This window comes from Magnolia sinica, chromosome 19 (assembly GCF_029962835.1).
Source record: "Magnolia sinica isolate HGM2019 chromosome 19, MsV1, whole genome shotgun sequence".
Classification (NCBI taxonomy): domain Eukaryota; kingdom Viridiplantae; phylum Streptophyta; class Magnoliopsida; order Magnoliales; family Magnoliaceae; genus Magnolia; species Magnolia sinica.
In genome coordinates, this window is record NC_080591.1 from 26490763 (window position 1) to 26509984 (window position 19222).

At 43.6% G+C, this 19222-nt stretch overlaps 1 protein-coding gene across 4 annotated transcripts in view; it reads right to left on the reverse strand.

The window, feature by feature from the left end:
- Window positions 1–1331, reverse strand: part of LOC131234820 (uncharacterized) — a 28566-nt gene extending 27235 nt beyond the window's left edge. For 2 of the 4 annotated variants that reach the window (XM_058231800.1, XM_058231801.1), the window contains exon 1: window positions 765–1325. In XM_058231800.1, the coding sequence (XP_058087783.1) occupies window positions 765–980 (216 nt within the window). In that variant the 5' untranslated portion in view covers window positions 981–1325. Of the gene's footprint in view, window positions 1–764 lie in introns of all 4 variants that reach the window. The other 2 variants (XM_058231799.1, XM_058231798.1) reach the window with 2 other exon arrangements.
- Between the last annotated feature and the right edge of the window lie 17891 nt (window positions 1332–19222).

Here is a 19222-nt window from a genome sequence, read left to right on the forward strand (position 1 = left end):
ATAGCAATACAGGGATATAGCAATCCCATAGATCTCAAGACAATCCACTGACAACACCATCATTACCTAGAAATCTATGCCATCCACCCTAATACCATTCAATCCCTTTCAATCCACCTGGCCAAACGGGCCCTTAGTGAACACATTCGCCAACTAATCCTGAGACTTGATAAATGACATACAAATTTCCCCACTTGCAACTTTTTTATATGAAGTTAGAATCAACTTCAATGTGCTTGATTCAATCCAGATAAACCGGATTATCAACAATATGAGAAGCAGCTTGATTACCACAATGTAGCTTCATGGAAAAATCAACCATAAACAGCAACTCGCTTATCAATGACTTCAACCAAACAAGCTCATGCCATCATGCGTAGCATGAGCCATTACCCTATAATCCGCCTCTGCACTTGAATGGGCTACCACACTTTGTTTATTACCTCTCTATGAAACACACCATTAAAAACAAGCTAATGGTGTGTTATCCACCCATCAGCTTCCAAGGGTGCATTGGATTATCTCCTAAAGATAATGAATCCTGAAATCTACATTCTATGAAGGAGAGAGATGTTACTTGTTCGCTAAAACTCTTCAGACTTTTGAAAAGTTCTAATTTCAACAACTTGTATGCCATGTAAGCATTTCCTAGGTAATTTCAAAAGTCCCTGCGTATCATACACCACACTCCACCAGAGTATCAAAGTTCTTGTAATGTAGAAACGCTAGCTAGAGATGCGATGAAAAAAAAAAAGGAAAATTACTTGAACGGATTTCTGATAGAGGAGGAATTTCGAAGGGGATTCTTCCTTTGAATGCTGATTTTCTTCTTCTCCTCCTTCGTCTTCTTCTTCTTCTTCCTCGGATTTCGGAAGATTGTAAGCAGAGGAAAGCATCTCTTCTTCTTCTGCTACTGCTTCTCCCCTGTAATGGCGTCGATTCTGCTGCTTCTGTTTCTTCATCTTCTCCTTCTTTCCCATCTCTCTCTCTCTCTCTCTCTCTCTCTCTCTCTCAACTATCGAACAGGCGCGGATTCAGTCAGGTCGGGACCTGACCAAGTTCCGTCAGGTCTTGACCTTGGGGCCCACCATGTATGTGTTGTATATCCACGCCGTCCATCCGTTTTGAGATATCAGGGCTAAAAAAGGAAGCCGATCCAAGCCTCAGGTGGACCCCACCACAGTAAACAGTGGTGATTACCATAAACAAACTTACTAGGGAGGTCAAACGAACTGAAGGGTGTTGTCCCAATTTTTGACCTTCCCGGGAGAGACAAAGGATACGTGTATTGTAACTAGCATGCGTACGGGAAAATATTTGGAGCGTTTTTCACGACATCACAGCTCATGCTGTTTGGGCGATGATGCATGTCCTTGATGTGGAGCAGTGGAATGAAAAAGAAGAGTTTGGAGTGATGCTCAAGCAGTTGTTATAATCAATCTGACGTAAAAATAAAAAATAAAAATATATATATATCTGGATGACTACATTCAAAAAAATAAAAAAATAAAAACTATAAATAACAAAGGAATATAATGAAGTAAAATGTCCCGTAACAACCAATTAAATAAATTAATTTATCAATTATTCATTAAATTCCTTAGTATATATAATCTATTCTTTACATTCCTTAGGGCCTCTTTGGATTGACTGTCCCGATTGAATTGTATTTAATTAAACAGGTTAAAATACATTATACAATGTTTGATTTGGATTTGAGATCCGTGGAGTACCATGCGTGTGAATACATCATTTCATCAAAAATTCAAATGACAGTAGTGTATTGTCAGACGTCACTGCATCTTGCAGTACAGCCTATTCAAGATGGAGTATTCGCGTGTGATAGAGGCTGGGTCTGTTGTAGGGTTTTCTATCTGAGGATGACAAAAAATTCCTCCTCTAACATTGCCTTAGATCATCTCCCAGCTTCTGCATGTGGCCATTTGGCTGAGAAGGTTCTCTTCCGAAGGTTTAAGTTTCATAATACACTCGTTGGATACACTTCTTACTACATTGGATCGAGGCAAATCAGGAAATTGTCCACCAGATCGGACGCAGGAAAGTCGATCATTTATGTACGAATATTCACCTTCCCAATCATACTGTGATATGCATTTACCCTGAAACAATGAGCCGATTCAGGTTAGGAGTTGCATGGCCCTCTTGGAGTGCAAGAGGCCCCTCGTTGATGGGGTGTACGGATCGAAAAAGTGGGCCCGATCATGGTGGTCCCACAATTAGTAGATGCATGGTTGGAATCAGATCACCACCCAAAACTGAAAAAGTTTCTGATGTTGGATCCTATCTGTCCCAATATTTTTGATCGGACGGTGACGATTTGGCTACATGGCCCTAATCGTCACAAAATCTAACAACTATAATAGATGGACAACATGGATGGCTCACAGACCTCATTGAGGGACCCACATAGCCGCTGAGAATCAATTGTACTTTTGCATCGCAATGGGAGTAGACATCCTCGTGCATGTAGCCTCAATACTATACATATATACACTAAGCAGCCCTAATACGTCATATCAAAACGTTGATCACTGGACATCTTTGTATACTTGCCTAAACAAGTACTCTTATCCAAACATTGATTTATCTATTATTGATGTGGATGTATTCTGAAATTCATCAAACGTATACATGAACAATAGTTGGATACAATACAATACACCCTAATACGTCAATCCAAACAGGCCCTTAACGTAATAAGTAGTCAAATATTACATTAGGAGTAGCGGTAATTCAATAGTTATAATTCTTAAATGTAATCGAAGTCTATGCTCATACATTGGATGGTTTCTATAGTAATACAAGCAATTCTTCGGTCAAAGAGCTTCTCTGTAGTTAACTCCATACGGTCAACTGTGAGTGTTCACTTTTTGTTTGCTTTTGTCTCGGAAAGTCCTTTCGTATGGAAGGCAGGGTGCAACCCATTCTTGGAGGACGAATCCTACCCTTCGATAATCACTTGGTCAGTTTAAACAACATCTTATAAGTGGTTAAATAGGTGATCGATCTTCTCAGATCTCGTCATATACGGTTGAGTTTAATCTATCTGCCTATCTTGACACTTGAGGTCAAAGTTGTTCGGTTGGAATCGAGCTACACAATCGGTTTTGGCATGCCCGCACATATCACACGTGACTACATTTTGAAACCGAGAGCCAACAATTTTTGACACACCCGATGAGACACCTGATTTGGTAAGCATACCAGTGTGACTCTATTTTAAGTATTTAATCCAACTTAAAAAATATGAGCTGAAGGATTATCCAAAGCTCTTATAGGGCGAATGAGCCTGTAACACCTTCTGCATTGCCTCCACCCGAGGAAATGCAAGTGTAGCTAACACTTGAACACATGGGGTCGCTATCAAACCTAATGCTCGATCCTCCAAACTAGTATCGGGCATCATCATCTTGTAGTGATCCACTCGAGGCGATATCATCATCTTCACCATCGAATTCTATAGTTGGTAGGTTCAAGACTTTTCCAAACACAACCAACATTTCAAAAAAGTGTTCGAGTTGTCAAAAAGGCACATCAATTACATATTTTGTGGGGCTTCAAATTCAAAGTCAAGGATTGAGAGAGCTTGAGTGGGAATAATCCATTACTTCCTATGTAGCCTAACAACCTTAGCCCAAATCCGGTAAGAGAAGTTATGGTTACAAAAAGAGTATCATTCTTTCCATTGAATAGAATAAGACTTTAAAAAATGGTTCAAGGTACACCAAGGATGCTCCTATAGTTGTTGAGGTTGTGGACATTTCCAATATAGAACACCACCTCTCCCATACACGTACATATGAAGCCTAGTTTCCCTAGGCTTTTCACGTGCTCTCTCCGTGGGTATTTTGTCAATATAAGGGGGAACGGGGACAATAGTAGAGAGGGCATCTTCTGGGATATTCTTTGGTGAGATATTTCTTGTACGACCGAATAGTGGGAGAAATATATGACCCGAAGAAGAAGGCATTGTGTTGTTGTCCCGCGAACATATTGTCTCTTGCTTATCTCTTTGCGTTTTGAGTTTTGGTTTAACTCTTTTCTTTTATAGTTATGTTGCTTATGTCAACTGTGTACATTTTTTTCCACAACATAGTAAATTTAAAGGTGAAGGATATCGAAGCAAAAATATTTTTTTGAAGCATTTTCATATAAAAAAAATAAGTGCTACAACACTCATGCAAAATCACCCTTTCTGATAAGCACATTTTCGCATTAGTCTCCAATGCAATAGACTTTGGTAACCATCACCTCTAAGAAAATTGGAAAATGTAGGATCGCCTTCATCTACGACGAACAACCAGTACTATAGACCATAAATATGGGTACAAATAAATCATCGAGAAATCACCAACATCGAAACTCTTTTGAATCAAAGCCCGAAGCACCCATCTATCCCAACGGTAAGTTCATATGTATAATAGTGACTGAAAAAATAGCCTAAAATATATTCGCCTTTTTCATGTAGATTTTATGAGAGTTCAAAGTGAGAATTTTCACTGTTAGTCAGTTGATTGAAGTTGAGATTCTAACTGGAACACTTGTAGGAACCACTCTAAATAAAGGGCTTGATTCCTCTGTAATTGTCTTATTTTACATTTGAAATCCACATGAACTCGAAACTTCAAGGGGATCACCCTTTGACCATTTGATAATTTTAGTTTGAACTGAACCATTTTTAATAGTTATTTTCGGGCCATAATCGAACTGCAATCATTCAATCTAAATGATTTTCAAAGTAGCAACCGACCATTAATTGTGTATCTTGTATAATTAGTGGTTTAATCAGAAAACATGACCCAATATCCAACGGCTATAGTCCTAACGTATCCTATCAAAAAATATCCAAACTGATTGGGTGGAGTGACAGAAACCACATAAATAAGAAGCAGAGATAAAAACATCAACGTAGAGCTACACAGAAAGTGAAATGTGCTAGAACAGTCTTCCTACTATTGGGGGCTGTTGCACAAAACCTTAGGATCTAGCCTCCCAAAAACACCAAAATTATGGGGATATAATAAGGCAATAAAATCAATCAAAGCATAAACCACACGACACAAGGGATTTTTACATGGAAAACCCTCAAAGAGGTAAAAACCACAGGACCTCGTCCAGAGCGACAATTCACTATGAAGTAGAACGTTACAACCGATCACAAGCACACACCGCTTGGATCAAACCTTCTTCACTCACGCAGGAGCCGATGAACAATAAGAGAATAATGAAAAACTGACAGATCTCATCGATCACGAAGACGTAGAAGCGCTGAGATGTCGACTGCGAAGTAGATCACCTCTACGAGCAGAATCCTCCCATCCACAAGCTTCCTCTCTCTCTTTTCTCTTTCTCTCACCTTTCGATAGCCCTAAAACCCTTTAGCAAACCCTTAATAGCTTTATAAAAATCCTTTACATTTCCCTAAAATAACCCTAGGACCCCTATTTACAGTTTAGGCAACTTCTCTTATGCACCTTGGCGAAACCGCCTTAAATTTACGCAGTCCGCACTAAATCCGGATTGAATCTGCGTAACCTCGACTAGTCGAGCCAGGGTCTCGACTAGTCGAGGGACCCCCTCGATTGGTCGAGCACCCCACTCGACTAGTTGAGCACCACAGAATTCCAAAACCAATTGTTCGCTGGACTTTGAGTCGAGCGCCACTCGACCGGTCGAGCAGCCCACTTAACTGGTCGAGCACCGCGGAAAAACATCTATTTTTTTAATGGGTTGAACTACCTCTCCTCTAAACTGAGGAGGAAAATCCCATCAAATCTCTCCCTTTCTAACTTAAGAGAAATTCGCCTTGTTCGAGCCAGCCCAATTTCTACAAATCTCAAACTTGCCCTTGAGCAAGGCCTTAGTCATCATTTTGACCCATTATCGTCCGTGGGGATGTTTCAAGCTGTAACACCTTCTGTTCCAAAGTATCCTTTGTAAGACCCATATCCTATTCCGTACCGTTCCGTAGGCTTCCGCGGTCCTTCCGGTCGAATTTCGGCAATCCACGACCCATATCCGACGTTTGCGCGCGATCTTAAGTCAGGTCCCACATACCAACATTGGCTCAATTCGAAACTTGTACCTTAGTGACCACGCCGTCGCCGCGGTTTTAACGCTGTGACTTGTGCACCTAACCGATACCCAGGTCAGAAGATGTGGGCCCGCGTTCAATTCGAAGAAAACGCCGTGCGTTACAAATTTCGAGGGAATCTCTACAATGTGTCCCATCAATCAATCAATCAAGTACACTCCATACCTCAAGTTCATGCAACCCATCTCTCTCTTTTCCATAAGTCAACACTCTCTCCCCTACCCATCCCTCTTTTACCAATTTTCAAAACAAACCATACCCATCTATCTCCTTTCCTTACAACCGTCATATTATCCCATCCATATCATCCCATCCCCTCTCTCTCTCTCATTTCTCAAAACCTCCCAAGCAACCAAAAACCACACGTCCATGCATTTCAAGAGAGAAAAACGACTTTGTGTGGCCTACCTTTCCCATCCCAAAAACCTTCATCCTAGCCATTCAACTCTCATCACCCTACATCAAAGTGAAGCACAAGGAGATCGGCTTTCCAACAGACCAAGAAGATCTAACGGTGGGTGCTTTTATAGGCTAGTTTCATGTTTTTATGATGGGCCAAGTGAGGCCTACCGATCGATGGTATGGATCTCACTTTGGACCCTAAGATGTGGCCGATGGCCCACCTTGATCCTCATGATCATTCCATGATGGGGCCATTCTCCATGGACCCCATCATGATGTTTATTTTCCTTGTATGGATAGGGTCATCTAGACCTTATATTTGGTGGAGAAAGGATCTCCACCATTGATTTTCGGTTTAATAGGCCCACGTGTAATGGGACCCACTTGATGTATGATTGCTTGCAAGGGAGGGCTCATAGTGGCGGAGCCCTCCATCACACGTCTCTCTCTCTCTCTCCCTCTCTTTTTCATTTCTTTTCATGTGATGATGTGGCCATGTGGCCCACCCGGATGGACCCCACCATGAAGCATGTTTTTCACCCAAGCCATCTGTAGGTGGGGCCCACTCTATATATGTGTTATACCCACACCATCCACCATTTGGTGGCCCACTTGAGTAGGGCCCACCTTAACTCACGTGTACGCCCAAACTGTCCAGCGTCCAGGGACGCTGGACGTGAAAGGAAAACAGAGATATCAGTTTGATTCAAAAACTTTGGTGGACTGCTCATGTAGGCCCCACCTTGGTGTATGTTTCTAATCCAAGTTGTTCATCCCTTTCCTTAGCTCATTTTAGGCGTTGAGCCGAAAAATAGGGCCAATCCAACTTTCTAGCGGCCATACCTTTGAAAACAGTGATTTTCACTGTTTAAACTTACCTTAATTTTTCTACACGCCGAAAGATGCCCAATATTGGGCTTGATGGATGGGTTATGGACTGTAGAATCCATTGGCTGGGGTGGATTCACTTGAAGCGGACCCCATGTATGGAAAACCATGAAAAATCACGATTTCAAAAAAAAAAAAAAAATACAATAGCAATGTCTACGCCAGGCGGGCGGGCGGTCTGTAGGTAGGACCCACGGCTCCAGCTGTGGGCCCCACCATGATGTATATTTGTCATCCAACCCGTTCATTGGGTGGGCCCCTTCCTGAAACAGGCCCCCTCCAAAAAATCAGCCACATCCAAAGCTCAGGTGGCCCACGTCATAGGAAACAGTGGGGTTGAGTCATCTGCCATTGAAACCCATTTTTGGGTTCACAGAAGTTTTAAATCAATATGAAATTTGTTTTTCCTATTCAGTCAGGTCCGTGTGACCTTATCAACGAGTTGGATTGCAAATAAGCATTATGGTGGGCCCCACGTGGGACTCACAGTGATGTATGTGTTTCATTCACACCGTCCACTGACTGTGGATGGTGGAACCCACCATGATTTATGTGTTATATCCGCCCCGTCCACACTGGACGGTGGGACCCACCCCACGTATGGGACTGCAGTGTGTGTGTGTGTGTGTACATTATATTATATTGTATATATTATATATAGATGATATATTATATTATATATAATATATACATGATGGTGGGCCTTCATGTGGACCCCCACCATGATGCATGTGTTGCATCCAATCTGTCCAACCATTTTGAAAGCTTGTTTTAGGGCTTGAGGCTAAAAATAAGACAGATCTATAGTTCAAGTAGACCCCACCTTGGTATACACATATGGCCCATGTGATGTGGCCCACTTGTCATATTTATGACCCTTTGTTGAGGCCTACCTTGATGTGTATGAGGCCGTTGTTGAGGCCCACCTTGTTATGAATGTAAGGCCCATGTGATTAGGCCCACTTTGATGTATTATAAGGCCCATGGGTTATGGCCCATTGCAATGTACATAAGGACCATTGGTGCGGCCCATTGATGTGGCCTACTTGATGAATATAAGGCCCACGTGATATGGCCCATTTGATGTATTTAAAGCCTAATGGGGTGTACCTAAGGTCCATTGCAATGTGTGATTCCACCTTGGTTTAAGTAATGATATTTATGGCGGGCCGTGCCTAGGGAACAATGATGGTTTGACGCCCACATTGTGAGTACAATGTTGGTTAAATGTCCGCATTGTAACTCTCCTTAAGGCCCATTGATAAGCCCAAACTTGTTGTGTGTAGGCCGTCTAGGCCCATCTGCATTGTAAGGATAGTTTACAACTTTATAACATACTTAGTATAATTCCATGATTCATGCCCATACGCATCATATGTATGCTTGATATGAGGAATGTTTAACCATAGCATAAGCCGTTGGGTTGAAACATTTACGGGACTCCTTATGAGACGGAGTGCCCTACATGATCGCGTGGTATGTGCAGGATTACTGCATAATTGTACGGCGTGACCCATGCATCTCGCATATGTGTGACTTGATCACTGCACGCCCTAGCGACATTAGGGCCGTGGCCTCCACAGACACATCGTGGATGGTCGTATCAGATACCGAAAATATTAGCTCTAGCATTGTGGACACTTAGGATGTCTTTGGGTGAAAATCTCAGAACCTTTTTGGTACCAGGAGATGCTCCAACGTCTAGACCGAGTGGATACACGAGCGCCCGAGTGCCGAATACTAGTAGGCCGTGTCTCCCACTGTGTCGTGGTTGGTTGGAAGGGGGTGTGGCCTTATCCCCCCAAGTGAGGGGGCTATAAGCTAGGCTGAGTTTGACCAGCTTGCAAATGAGTCTGCTATCGACGAGCCAAGTAGGTATTAGCAGACTACTGGTTAGGCAGATAGTGTAGTCTCTTCCACTTGCTTGACTGTGCAGCTAGGGAGGAGGCAGTCAATGTGAGGTGTATTAGACCCCAGTAATATCTAGAGAGGAACTGTACTAATATGTGTACTTGATGAGTACTAGTTTGCATGGATTGCATCTCATGTATGACATTCGGCTACGTAGGCCTCGCATTACATCGGTATGGCCGATAACATTCATGTCCCGCATCGCATGGCCTTGGTATGGCCGATAGCATTCATGCCTTGCATCACATAGCCTTGGTACGGCTGGTTGTATTCATGGACTTACCGCATATTTTCGCATTACTCTGATATTGTACACTTGGCGTTTGCCTTGCCCACACACTTACACTACCCTTTAAGCTTTTGTAAGCTTATGCACGACCATTGTGTGCAGGTGGCATTGGATCACAGCAGCGCTGAGGCCGGAGCACACATCATTTCATTTTAGAGTTTTTAATCACCTTGTATTTCCCTTTCTGCATTTGTACTTAAAGTTTTTGATATAGTGGATATGTTGTGATGTTGTTTTGTGACTTGGTTATGCTTGTGATTATGCTCCATTACAAAAAAAAAAATAATACTGAAAATCCTCTTTGTAAAATCCCAGGATTGGAATCTTGCATGTGAATGCCGGAATACGAGAATGGGGCACTACGGAGGCTGTCGGGGCCGAATTCGGTGATCGAGAATTTTGTGAGCCCGTTTTTCGAGTTTGGGGCGTGACATCCCTGATCCAATAATACCGACTCTCTATGTGCTTTAACTTGGAGTGCTGACTTGGATTCTTGCTTAAGTGTATAGCACTTTGACTGTCACAATAGACCATGTGCTACTCTTGCTTCAGGCTAAGTTCTTGTAAAAACCTCTTCATCCAAAGCATCTCTTTACATGCCTCTGTGACCGCAATATACTTGGCCTCTGTCGTTGACAATGCTACGACCTTCTGTAGCTTACTCTACCAAGAGACCACTCCCCCTGTAAACGTGAACATGAACCCCGATGTAGACTTCCTGGAGTTTATGTCGTCTGCCATATATGTATTTGTGTAGCCCTCTAACATAGGTTTTCCGTCACCAAAGCACAGGCTCAACCTGGATGAGCCTCTTAGATACCCTAGTATCCATTTCACTACTGCCCAATGTTCTTTACCAGAATTGGTAAGATACCGGCTGACAACACCAACCGCATATGCTATGTCTGGGCGTGTACACACCATAACATACATCAAACTTCCTATCGCTAACGCGTAGGGTATCTTCCTCATCTCATCCACCTCTACCTTCGTCTTGGGACACTGCTTGTCGCTCAATTTGAAGTGACCATCCAGTAGAGTACTAACTGGATTTGCTGCATTCATATTAAACCACTCTATAACTTTCTTAATATACTGCTCTTGTGATAACCAAAGCTTCTTGCTGCTTCTGTCACGGGTTATCTCCATTTCTAGGATTATTTAGCCGGGCCCAAGTCTTTCATTGCAAATGACTTACCAAACTCCTATTTCAGCCTGTCAATCTTCTTGATGTCTTTTCTCATGATGAGCATGTCATCAACATATAACAATAAAACTAAGAAATCATCATCTGAGAACTTGCACGTGAACACACAGTGGTCCGACTCCATTTTGTCATATCCATGCTTCAACATGAATGAGTTAAACTTCTTGTACCATTACCTTGGAGTTGTTCCAGCCCATATAAGCTCTTCCTCAGCCTACACACCATATGCTCTTTGTCCTTGACTTCGAACCCCTCTGGTTGGTGCATATAGATCTCTTCTTCCAAGTCACCATGGAGAAATGTGGTTTTAACATCTAACTGCTCTGTCTCCAAATCTATGCTCGCCGCCAACCCAAGCAACACCCATATGGATGTCATCTTCACCACTGGTGAGAATATCTCCTCGAAGTCTATACCTTTCCTCTAACCAAACCCTTTCACCACAAGTTTGGCCTTGCACCTCGTTTGTGAATTCTTCTGCTCAATCTTCTTTCTGAACACCCACTTATTACTCAGAGCTTTCTTACCCTTAGGTAATTTCACTATATCATAGGTGTGGTTCTTATGCAAGAATTTCATCTCCTCCTGCATAGCTTTCAATCACTCCCCCTTATACTCGTCAACTAGGGCCTCAGAATAATCTTCTAGCTCTCCCTCATTAATGAGCATAATTGTAAGACCCGTATCTTAGACCGTATCGTTCCGTAGGCTTCCGTGGTCCTTCTGGTCGAATTCGAAAAACCCTCGACCTGTATCCGACGTTTGCGTCCGATTCTAAACCGAGTCCTGTGTACTGAAGTCGGCTCGACCCGAAACTTGTATCCTAGCGACCGCGCCGTCGCCGCTATTCCAATGTCGTGTCTCACGCGCCGATGCGATACCCAGGCCAGGAGATATGGGCCCACGATCATTCCAAAGAAACGTCGTGCGTTGCGAATTCCGAGAGCATTTCTACGACCCGTCACATCAATCAAGTCAAGTACACCCTCCATACCCTAATGCCACCTCACCGTATCCCAAGTACATGCACCCATTCCCTCTTTTCCCCAAGTCAACACTATCTCTCCCCACCCATTCCACCTTTACACCAAATTCAAACCAACTCATACTTCCCATTCCCATTTCTTGAAACACCCACTCCATCCATCCATCACTTCTCTCTCTCTCTCTCTCTCTCTCTCTCATTTCTAACTTCACTCTCCAAATCCCAAGAGGAAGCACCCAACGTCCAACCTCCCCAAGCTCTCTCAAAAAAAAAACAAGTGTGGCCCACTTTCCCACCCTCTCATCTCTCACCTCAACGATTCATTCTTCATCAACCTCCATCAAAATTGAAGGCGCAGAGCATACGAGTCCAAGGAGCTAAAGAAGAAGGCCGATAGGTGGGTGATCCACCATTGATTTCGATTTTTAAGGGCCCACTCATTATGGGACCCACTTGATGTATGCATAGTATTAGGAAGGGCCCAATAGTGGCGGGGTCCCTCTCCTTCTCATTTTTTTCTCTCTCTCTTATGGATGACGGTGTGTGTGTGGCCCACCATGAAGTATGTACTTTATCCATGCCGTCCACTGAGTGGCCCACATAGCAGTCCATTTGGACGGGCCCGAATGAAGGAAAACACAAGTATCAGTTTGATCCAGAGACGATGTGGGCCACATGTATGGACCCCACCATGATGTATGTCTATATTATGAGGCAACAGGGAGTGGGGACCACTCCACACATGTTGCACATGTGGAGATGGGCCCACATCAATGCAGCCACCTCCCAACGATCCTCTACCCAGCGTCTAGACCCTCTGGATGTTGGATGCCTTAAATTTATAATATAATATAATAATAATATAATAGGTGTAGTGTGTGTGTGTGTGTATATATATATATTATATTATATTATATATTATATTTAATATAAGGATCCTATGGTGGGTCCCACTCCCACGTGGGACCCACCGTTAATATGAAATCTGCACCGTCCAGGTATAATATATATATAATATTATATTATATAATATAATATATAATATAGGCAGCATTCTGGACGGTGAGTATAGGCAGCATTCTGCCATTGTATAGGTATAATATATATAATATTATATTATATAATATGGTAATGTATTGGTGGGCCACTACGTGGACCGTACCATGATGCATGTGTTAAATCCCTACCGTCCAAGAGCCACCGTCATGTATGGGTTTTGGCCGCACCGTCCAGCATGCTGGATAGGTGGGGCCCACCTAATGGATGTATTTCATCCACATCGTTCATCCTTTTGGCAAGCCCATTCCAAGGCTTGAGGCTAATAATAAGACAGATCCAGTTATCAGGTGGAACACACTACAGAAAACAGTGGATTGAACACCCACCGTTGACACCCCTTCTGGGATTACAAAAATTTTGAACTAATATGATATTTGTTTTTCCTCTAAATCCAGGTCTTTATGACCTTATGAACAGACTGGATGGAAAATAAATACTATGGTGGGGCCCACGGGAATTCAACAGTGGAAATTATTATCACCACTGCCATTTGTGGTATGGTCCAGATGATCCTTGGGATATGATTCACTTTGTGATAAATGCTCTAAAATGATTTCTAACAATGGATGAATGGTGTATTGGAATCAGCCCATTTGATCGGCCCATTCGACTCGGTGGCCCATTGATTCGGCCCATTGATTCGGTCCATTTGATTCGGCCCATTTGATACGGCCCATTCGACTTGGCCCATTCAACTTAGCCCATTTGATTCGGTCCATTTGATTCGGCCCAATGAATATATATATATATATATATATATATATATATGTATGTATTGGCCCATGAGTGAGGCCCAATGTGATGTATATATGCCTCATAAGTGAGGCCTATGATGATGCATATTAGGCCCTTGTGCGAGGTCATGGGCCCACTATATGTTTGGCCCTATGTGGGCCACTCCTTGGGAGCAGTGTTGGTTGAATGTCCACATTGATGAGTAATGATAGTTAAATGTCCACATTGTGACCTTCCCTTAGGCCTGGATAAGCCCATTCTCATCATTCTCTAGTGGGTTCACCCAAACACTTGGGCCCCAATGATATTGATTAGTCCATCATCAGTCGTCCATCTATGGATCCCACCTTGCGTAGAGGCTAATTATCGAGACCGATTCCGATTGTCGATACCGATTCCGATTATCGAGGCCGATTCCGATTGTTGAGGCCGATTCTAATTTCGATTATCGAGGCCGATTCCGATTGTTGAGGCTGATTCTAATTTCGATTATCGAGGCCGATTCCGATTGTCGATACCGATTCCGATTATCAAGGCTGATTTTGATTGTCGATACCGATTCTGATTATTGAGGCCAATTTCGATTATCGAGGCCAATCCAATTATTGAGGCCGATTTCGATTCCGATTGTTGAGGCCGATTTCAATTCTGATTGTCGAGGCCGATTGTTGAAGCCGATTCCAATTCCAATTGTCGGGGCCGATTCCGATTGTTGAGGTCGATTGTATAGGTCGATTGTCGAGGTCAATTATCGAGGCTGGATATTGAGGCCGATTGTCGAGACCCAATGTAATGTATATGCGGCCCGTATTTGAGGCCCATTGTGACGTGCATTCAGCCCGTGTTTGAGGCCCAATGTGATGTATATGCAGCCCGTATTTGAGGCCCTTTGTGATGAGTATTCAACCCATGTTTAAGGCCCAATGTGATGTATATGAGGCCTATGTGGTGAGGCCCATTATGATGCATTTGAGGGTCAGGCGATGGAGCCCATTGTGATGTGTATTAGGCCAATCGTGATGTGTATTAAGCTCTTGAGTGAGGCCCATGGTATTGTATATTTAACCCTTGTAGGAGGCCATGGGTCTACTATATGTTAGGCTCTATGTAGGCCATTCCTTGGGGGCAATGTTGGTTAAATGTCCACATTGTCGAGGTTGATTGTCGATGCCGGTTATTGATACCGATTATGAGTATGTGACAACATAATATCATGATACATGCCCATACGCATCATCTGCATGTTTGTATGAGATATAGTTGACCATTGCATATGTCATTGGGCAGGTTGTTATGAGACTCCGTGATGGCGGAGGTTATCTCACATGAGCGTACGGTATGCGTAGGTTTGATGCATGACTGGATTATATAACTCATGTATCTTGCATTACGTGTTGTGATTACTGTACGCCCTAGCGACATCAGGACCGTAGCCTCCACAGGCATATCGTGGATGGCCAGATGGGACACCAAAAATCTGTTATTAGCATCGGGTTGCCATAGATGGCCCCGGGTGAAAATCCCTAAACCTCTGAGGTCAGGAGACGCCCCAAAGTCAAGACTGGTGGATACGTATGAGCGCATAAGGTGTCACGCCCCAAACTCGGAAACCGGGCTCACAAAATTTTCGATCGCCGAATCCGGTACTGACAGCCTCCGTAATATCCCATTCTCAGCTCCCAGCGTGTATGCGCCAGATTCCGATCCTGGGATCCTACAAGGAGGATTTTCAGTATGATTTTTTTTTGTATGGAGCATAACCACAAGTTTATCTAAATCACAAAGGCAACATCATCATCACATATCTACTAATATAAATATTTAAATACAATGCTGAAAGGAAAATACATATGTCGAAATTCAAAACTCCAAAAGACAGCTACATGCTCCAAGCTCAACGCTGCTGCAACCTAACACCACCTGCACGCATCTATCATGCATAAGCTTACAAAAGCTTAGAGGGTGGTGAAAGTGTGTGCACAAGATAAGTGCCAAGTATACCATAAAGCCCATAAATCATACATTACCGAAAAAAGTGGAAATACTGACAAGACATGAATCATACGATATCAGAGTAAGAGAAAATATACTGGTAAGTCCATGAGTGCTATCAGCCATACAAAGGCTATGCGATGCAAAACATAATAAGATAATAACAGATGCTGAGGATGCAATGCAATATGCAAATCCTGATGAGCCACAAATACCATCAACCTCATCTAGGTCATATAACTGTAAAAATATAGTAACCCAAAATGCTAAGTACTTCGGATGCAATGTGATATGCAGTGCGAATAAAATGACCATGCTAGAATGTGAAGTCGGGATGATAGTACAAAGTATCACAGGCTATGGGGTCCATCACAAGGGACTTCTATCCAAACCAGTCCCATTCCTAAATTTGGATAGTCAGACACCATGTGGTAAACTCCTGATCTCAGGTTAGTCGCGCGCCCAATCGAAATCCTGGCCATAACAAATAGTTATGCACCACCAGCCTGAGTGGATAGTGAATGAGTGAATGAATGGATATGCAATTTCTGCTTAATAAGTCCACATATCAGTACAGTTGCTCTCTAGAGAAATCATCGGGGTCTAGTACACTTCAAACCAGATTGTCGCCCCATCACGCGAAATAAGACGAGTGGAAGAGACCTCACTATCCGCCTGCCAATATCGAGCTTGGCTCGTCGATAGCGGACCCATTCCTCGAGCTGGTCAAACTCAGCCTAGCTTTGCCCCCTCCTCTCGGGCGGGTAAGGCCGCACCCCATTCCAACCGACCATGACACAGTGGAAAGCGCGACCATCTGGTAATCGCACTCGACGCTCATGCACCCACTCGGTCTAGACGTTGGAGCAATCTCTTAGTACTATTAGGGTTTAAGGACTTTCACCCAGGAATATCTATAGCACCTCATGTAGAACAAGATTTTCGGTATCCAATTCTGCCAACCACGATATGCGTATGAAGGCTACGACCCTGATGTCGTTAGGGCGTACAGTAACCATTTCACACAATGCGAATGCATGAATCACACTATCCAGTCATGCGGTAATCCTGTGCGTATCGTGCGCTCATGTAGGGTAACACCGCTTATCCGGGAGCCCCTAAATAATTTACCTGAAGGCATATGCTATGATCAGTCACTTCTCATATCAAGCATACATATGATGCGTATGATCATGAATCATGGAACTATACTAAACATGTTATATGGTGATAGACGTTGTTCATAACGAAGATGGGCCTAGATGGCCTACAATTATGGGCCTAACAATGGGCCCTAGGGAGAATTATAATGCAGACATTTAACCAACATTATTCTTACAATGTGGACGTCAAACCAACATTGCTCCCAAGGTACGACCGCCATAAATGTCATTACATAACCCATGGTGGAATCATACAATGCAATAGACCTTGAATACATCCCATTGGGCCTCGACCCATGGGCCTTAGAATACATCAAAATGGGCCTCATCATATGGTCTTCATACACATCAAGGTGGGCCTCAACCCATGGGCCCTAATACATCACAATGGGCCTCAACCCATGGGCCCTAATACATCACAATGGGCGTTAACAAATGGGCCGAAAATATATCACAATGGGCCCCAGCCCACGGGCCCGAATACAACTCAATGGGCCACGCCAAAATGGGCCATAAATACACAACAGGTGGGCCCTACTCATGGGTCTCATATGCATCAAACGGGACGCGCCAATGGGCCTCATGTACATCAAGTGGGATGCATCAATGGATGACATAGATATACAATACATTCATCATGGCAGTCCACACAAAAGAAGGGTCATGGATGTAAAACAGATGAGTGGCGTGGAATACACCACATAAATCAAGTGGGCCCCACAGACTTGCTGACATCAATACCTCAGCTATCAAGCTGATGTGAGGTACTCCAGTCAACCTGCATCCCTCATCCATGGATTGGACGGTGTGGATGCAATACATTAAATCAAGGTGGGCCCCACACGCTACCATGGTGGGGCCACGTCTAATGAATGGACAAGGTGGAGAAAAGCATACATCATGGTGGAATCCCACCATCCTTTCACTGGACGGTGTGGATACAACACTTACATCAGGTGGTACCCACACTTATGGACGGCGTGGATTAAAACCTATATATCCTGGTGCGTGCCACACCAGCAAATGGATACACAGTTGGGATATAACTCGGACCACATGATGGGGTCCACGTGGTTAGTCAACGGCAATACAACAGCTATATTGCTGCTGTAGGTACACCGTCCATCAGTTTTCACCAAAGGTGTGTCCCCCATGGAGCTCACCATAATATTATATATATATATATCTCCGAGTTCGAATAACTTAGAGATTTTCTGATATAGCTCCCTATTGTTGAGTTTGTGAGGCTACATGGTTTCGATCCCTTCTGATCTAAGATTCGTGGTTTAGTGGGATCATCGTAGTGTTGATGAGGCGTTTTGGGAGCACGAGGTTGAGGTTTGCAGGCATTCTCTCCATCTCTTAATTGTTTAATTATATTGGCATGTTGTGTTCGGATAGGATTTTCCTCCCTTGGTTGAGCTCTGTATTAGTTGTGTCGTGTTTCAAATTTCGAGGATAAAATTTTTATTAGGTGGGGAGAGCTGTAAGACCCATATCCTAGCCTGTACTGTTTCGTCAACTCCCGCGATCCTTCCCGTTAAATTCTGGCAACCTGCGACATATGCTCGACATTTGCGCACGACCTTAAGTCGTATCCTGTAGATTTGAGTCGGCTTAATCCGAGACTTGTATCATTGTGACCGCACTGTCGCCGTAATTCCAACGCCGCGTCTTGCATACCGATCCAATACCCTGACAGGAAGATGTGGGCCGGCGTTTATTTCAAAGCAACGCCGCGCTTTTACGATCCCAAGAAAATCTCTGCAACATGTCCCATCAATCAATCACATCACATCATGTCAAGTACAAGAGCAACCCATGCTTCCTTTCTCCACAAGTCAAGCAAACCCCAAAGGCAACCAATCTCTCACATCACCCATCACTCACCTCACATCCATCACCCATCACGCTTTCTCTCCCTTACAACCCTCTCTCTCTCTCCTTCTCTTCACATTTTCCAAGCAAGGAAAATGGTGCACGTCCGTGGCTTTCCCAAGTGAGAGAAAAGTGAGTTGTGTGGCCCACTTCCTCTCCCTAGATCTATCATCCTAGCCATTCAAACCTCATCACCCTCCATCAAAGTGAAGCACAAGGAGATCGACTTTCCAACGGACCAAGAAGATCGAACGGTGGGTGCTTTTTAGGCTAGATCTTTCCATGTTTTGATGATGAGCCTAGTGAGGCTTACCGATTAATGGTATGGATCTCACTTGGGACCCTAGATGTGGCCGATGGCCCACCTTGATTTTATTATCATTCCATGATGGGGCCATTCTCCATGGACCCCATCATGATGTTTACTTTCTAGTCTAAAAAGGGGTCATCTAGACCTTACATCTTGGTGGAAAAGGGATCTCCACCATTGATCTTTGATTTGATGGGCCCACATGCAATGAGACCCACTTGATGTATGATTGGATGCTTGAAACAGAGGGCCCATAGTGCCGGGGTCTCTCCATCACGCGTGTCCATC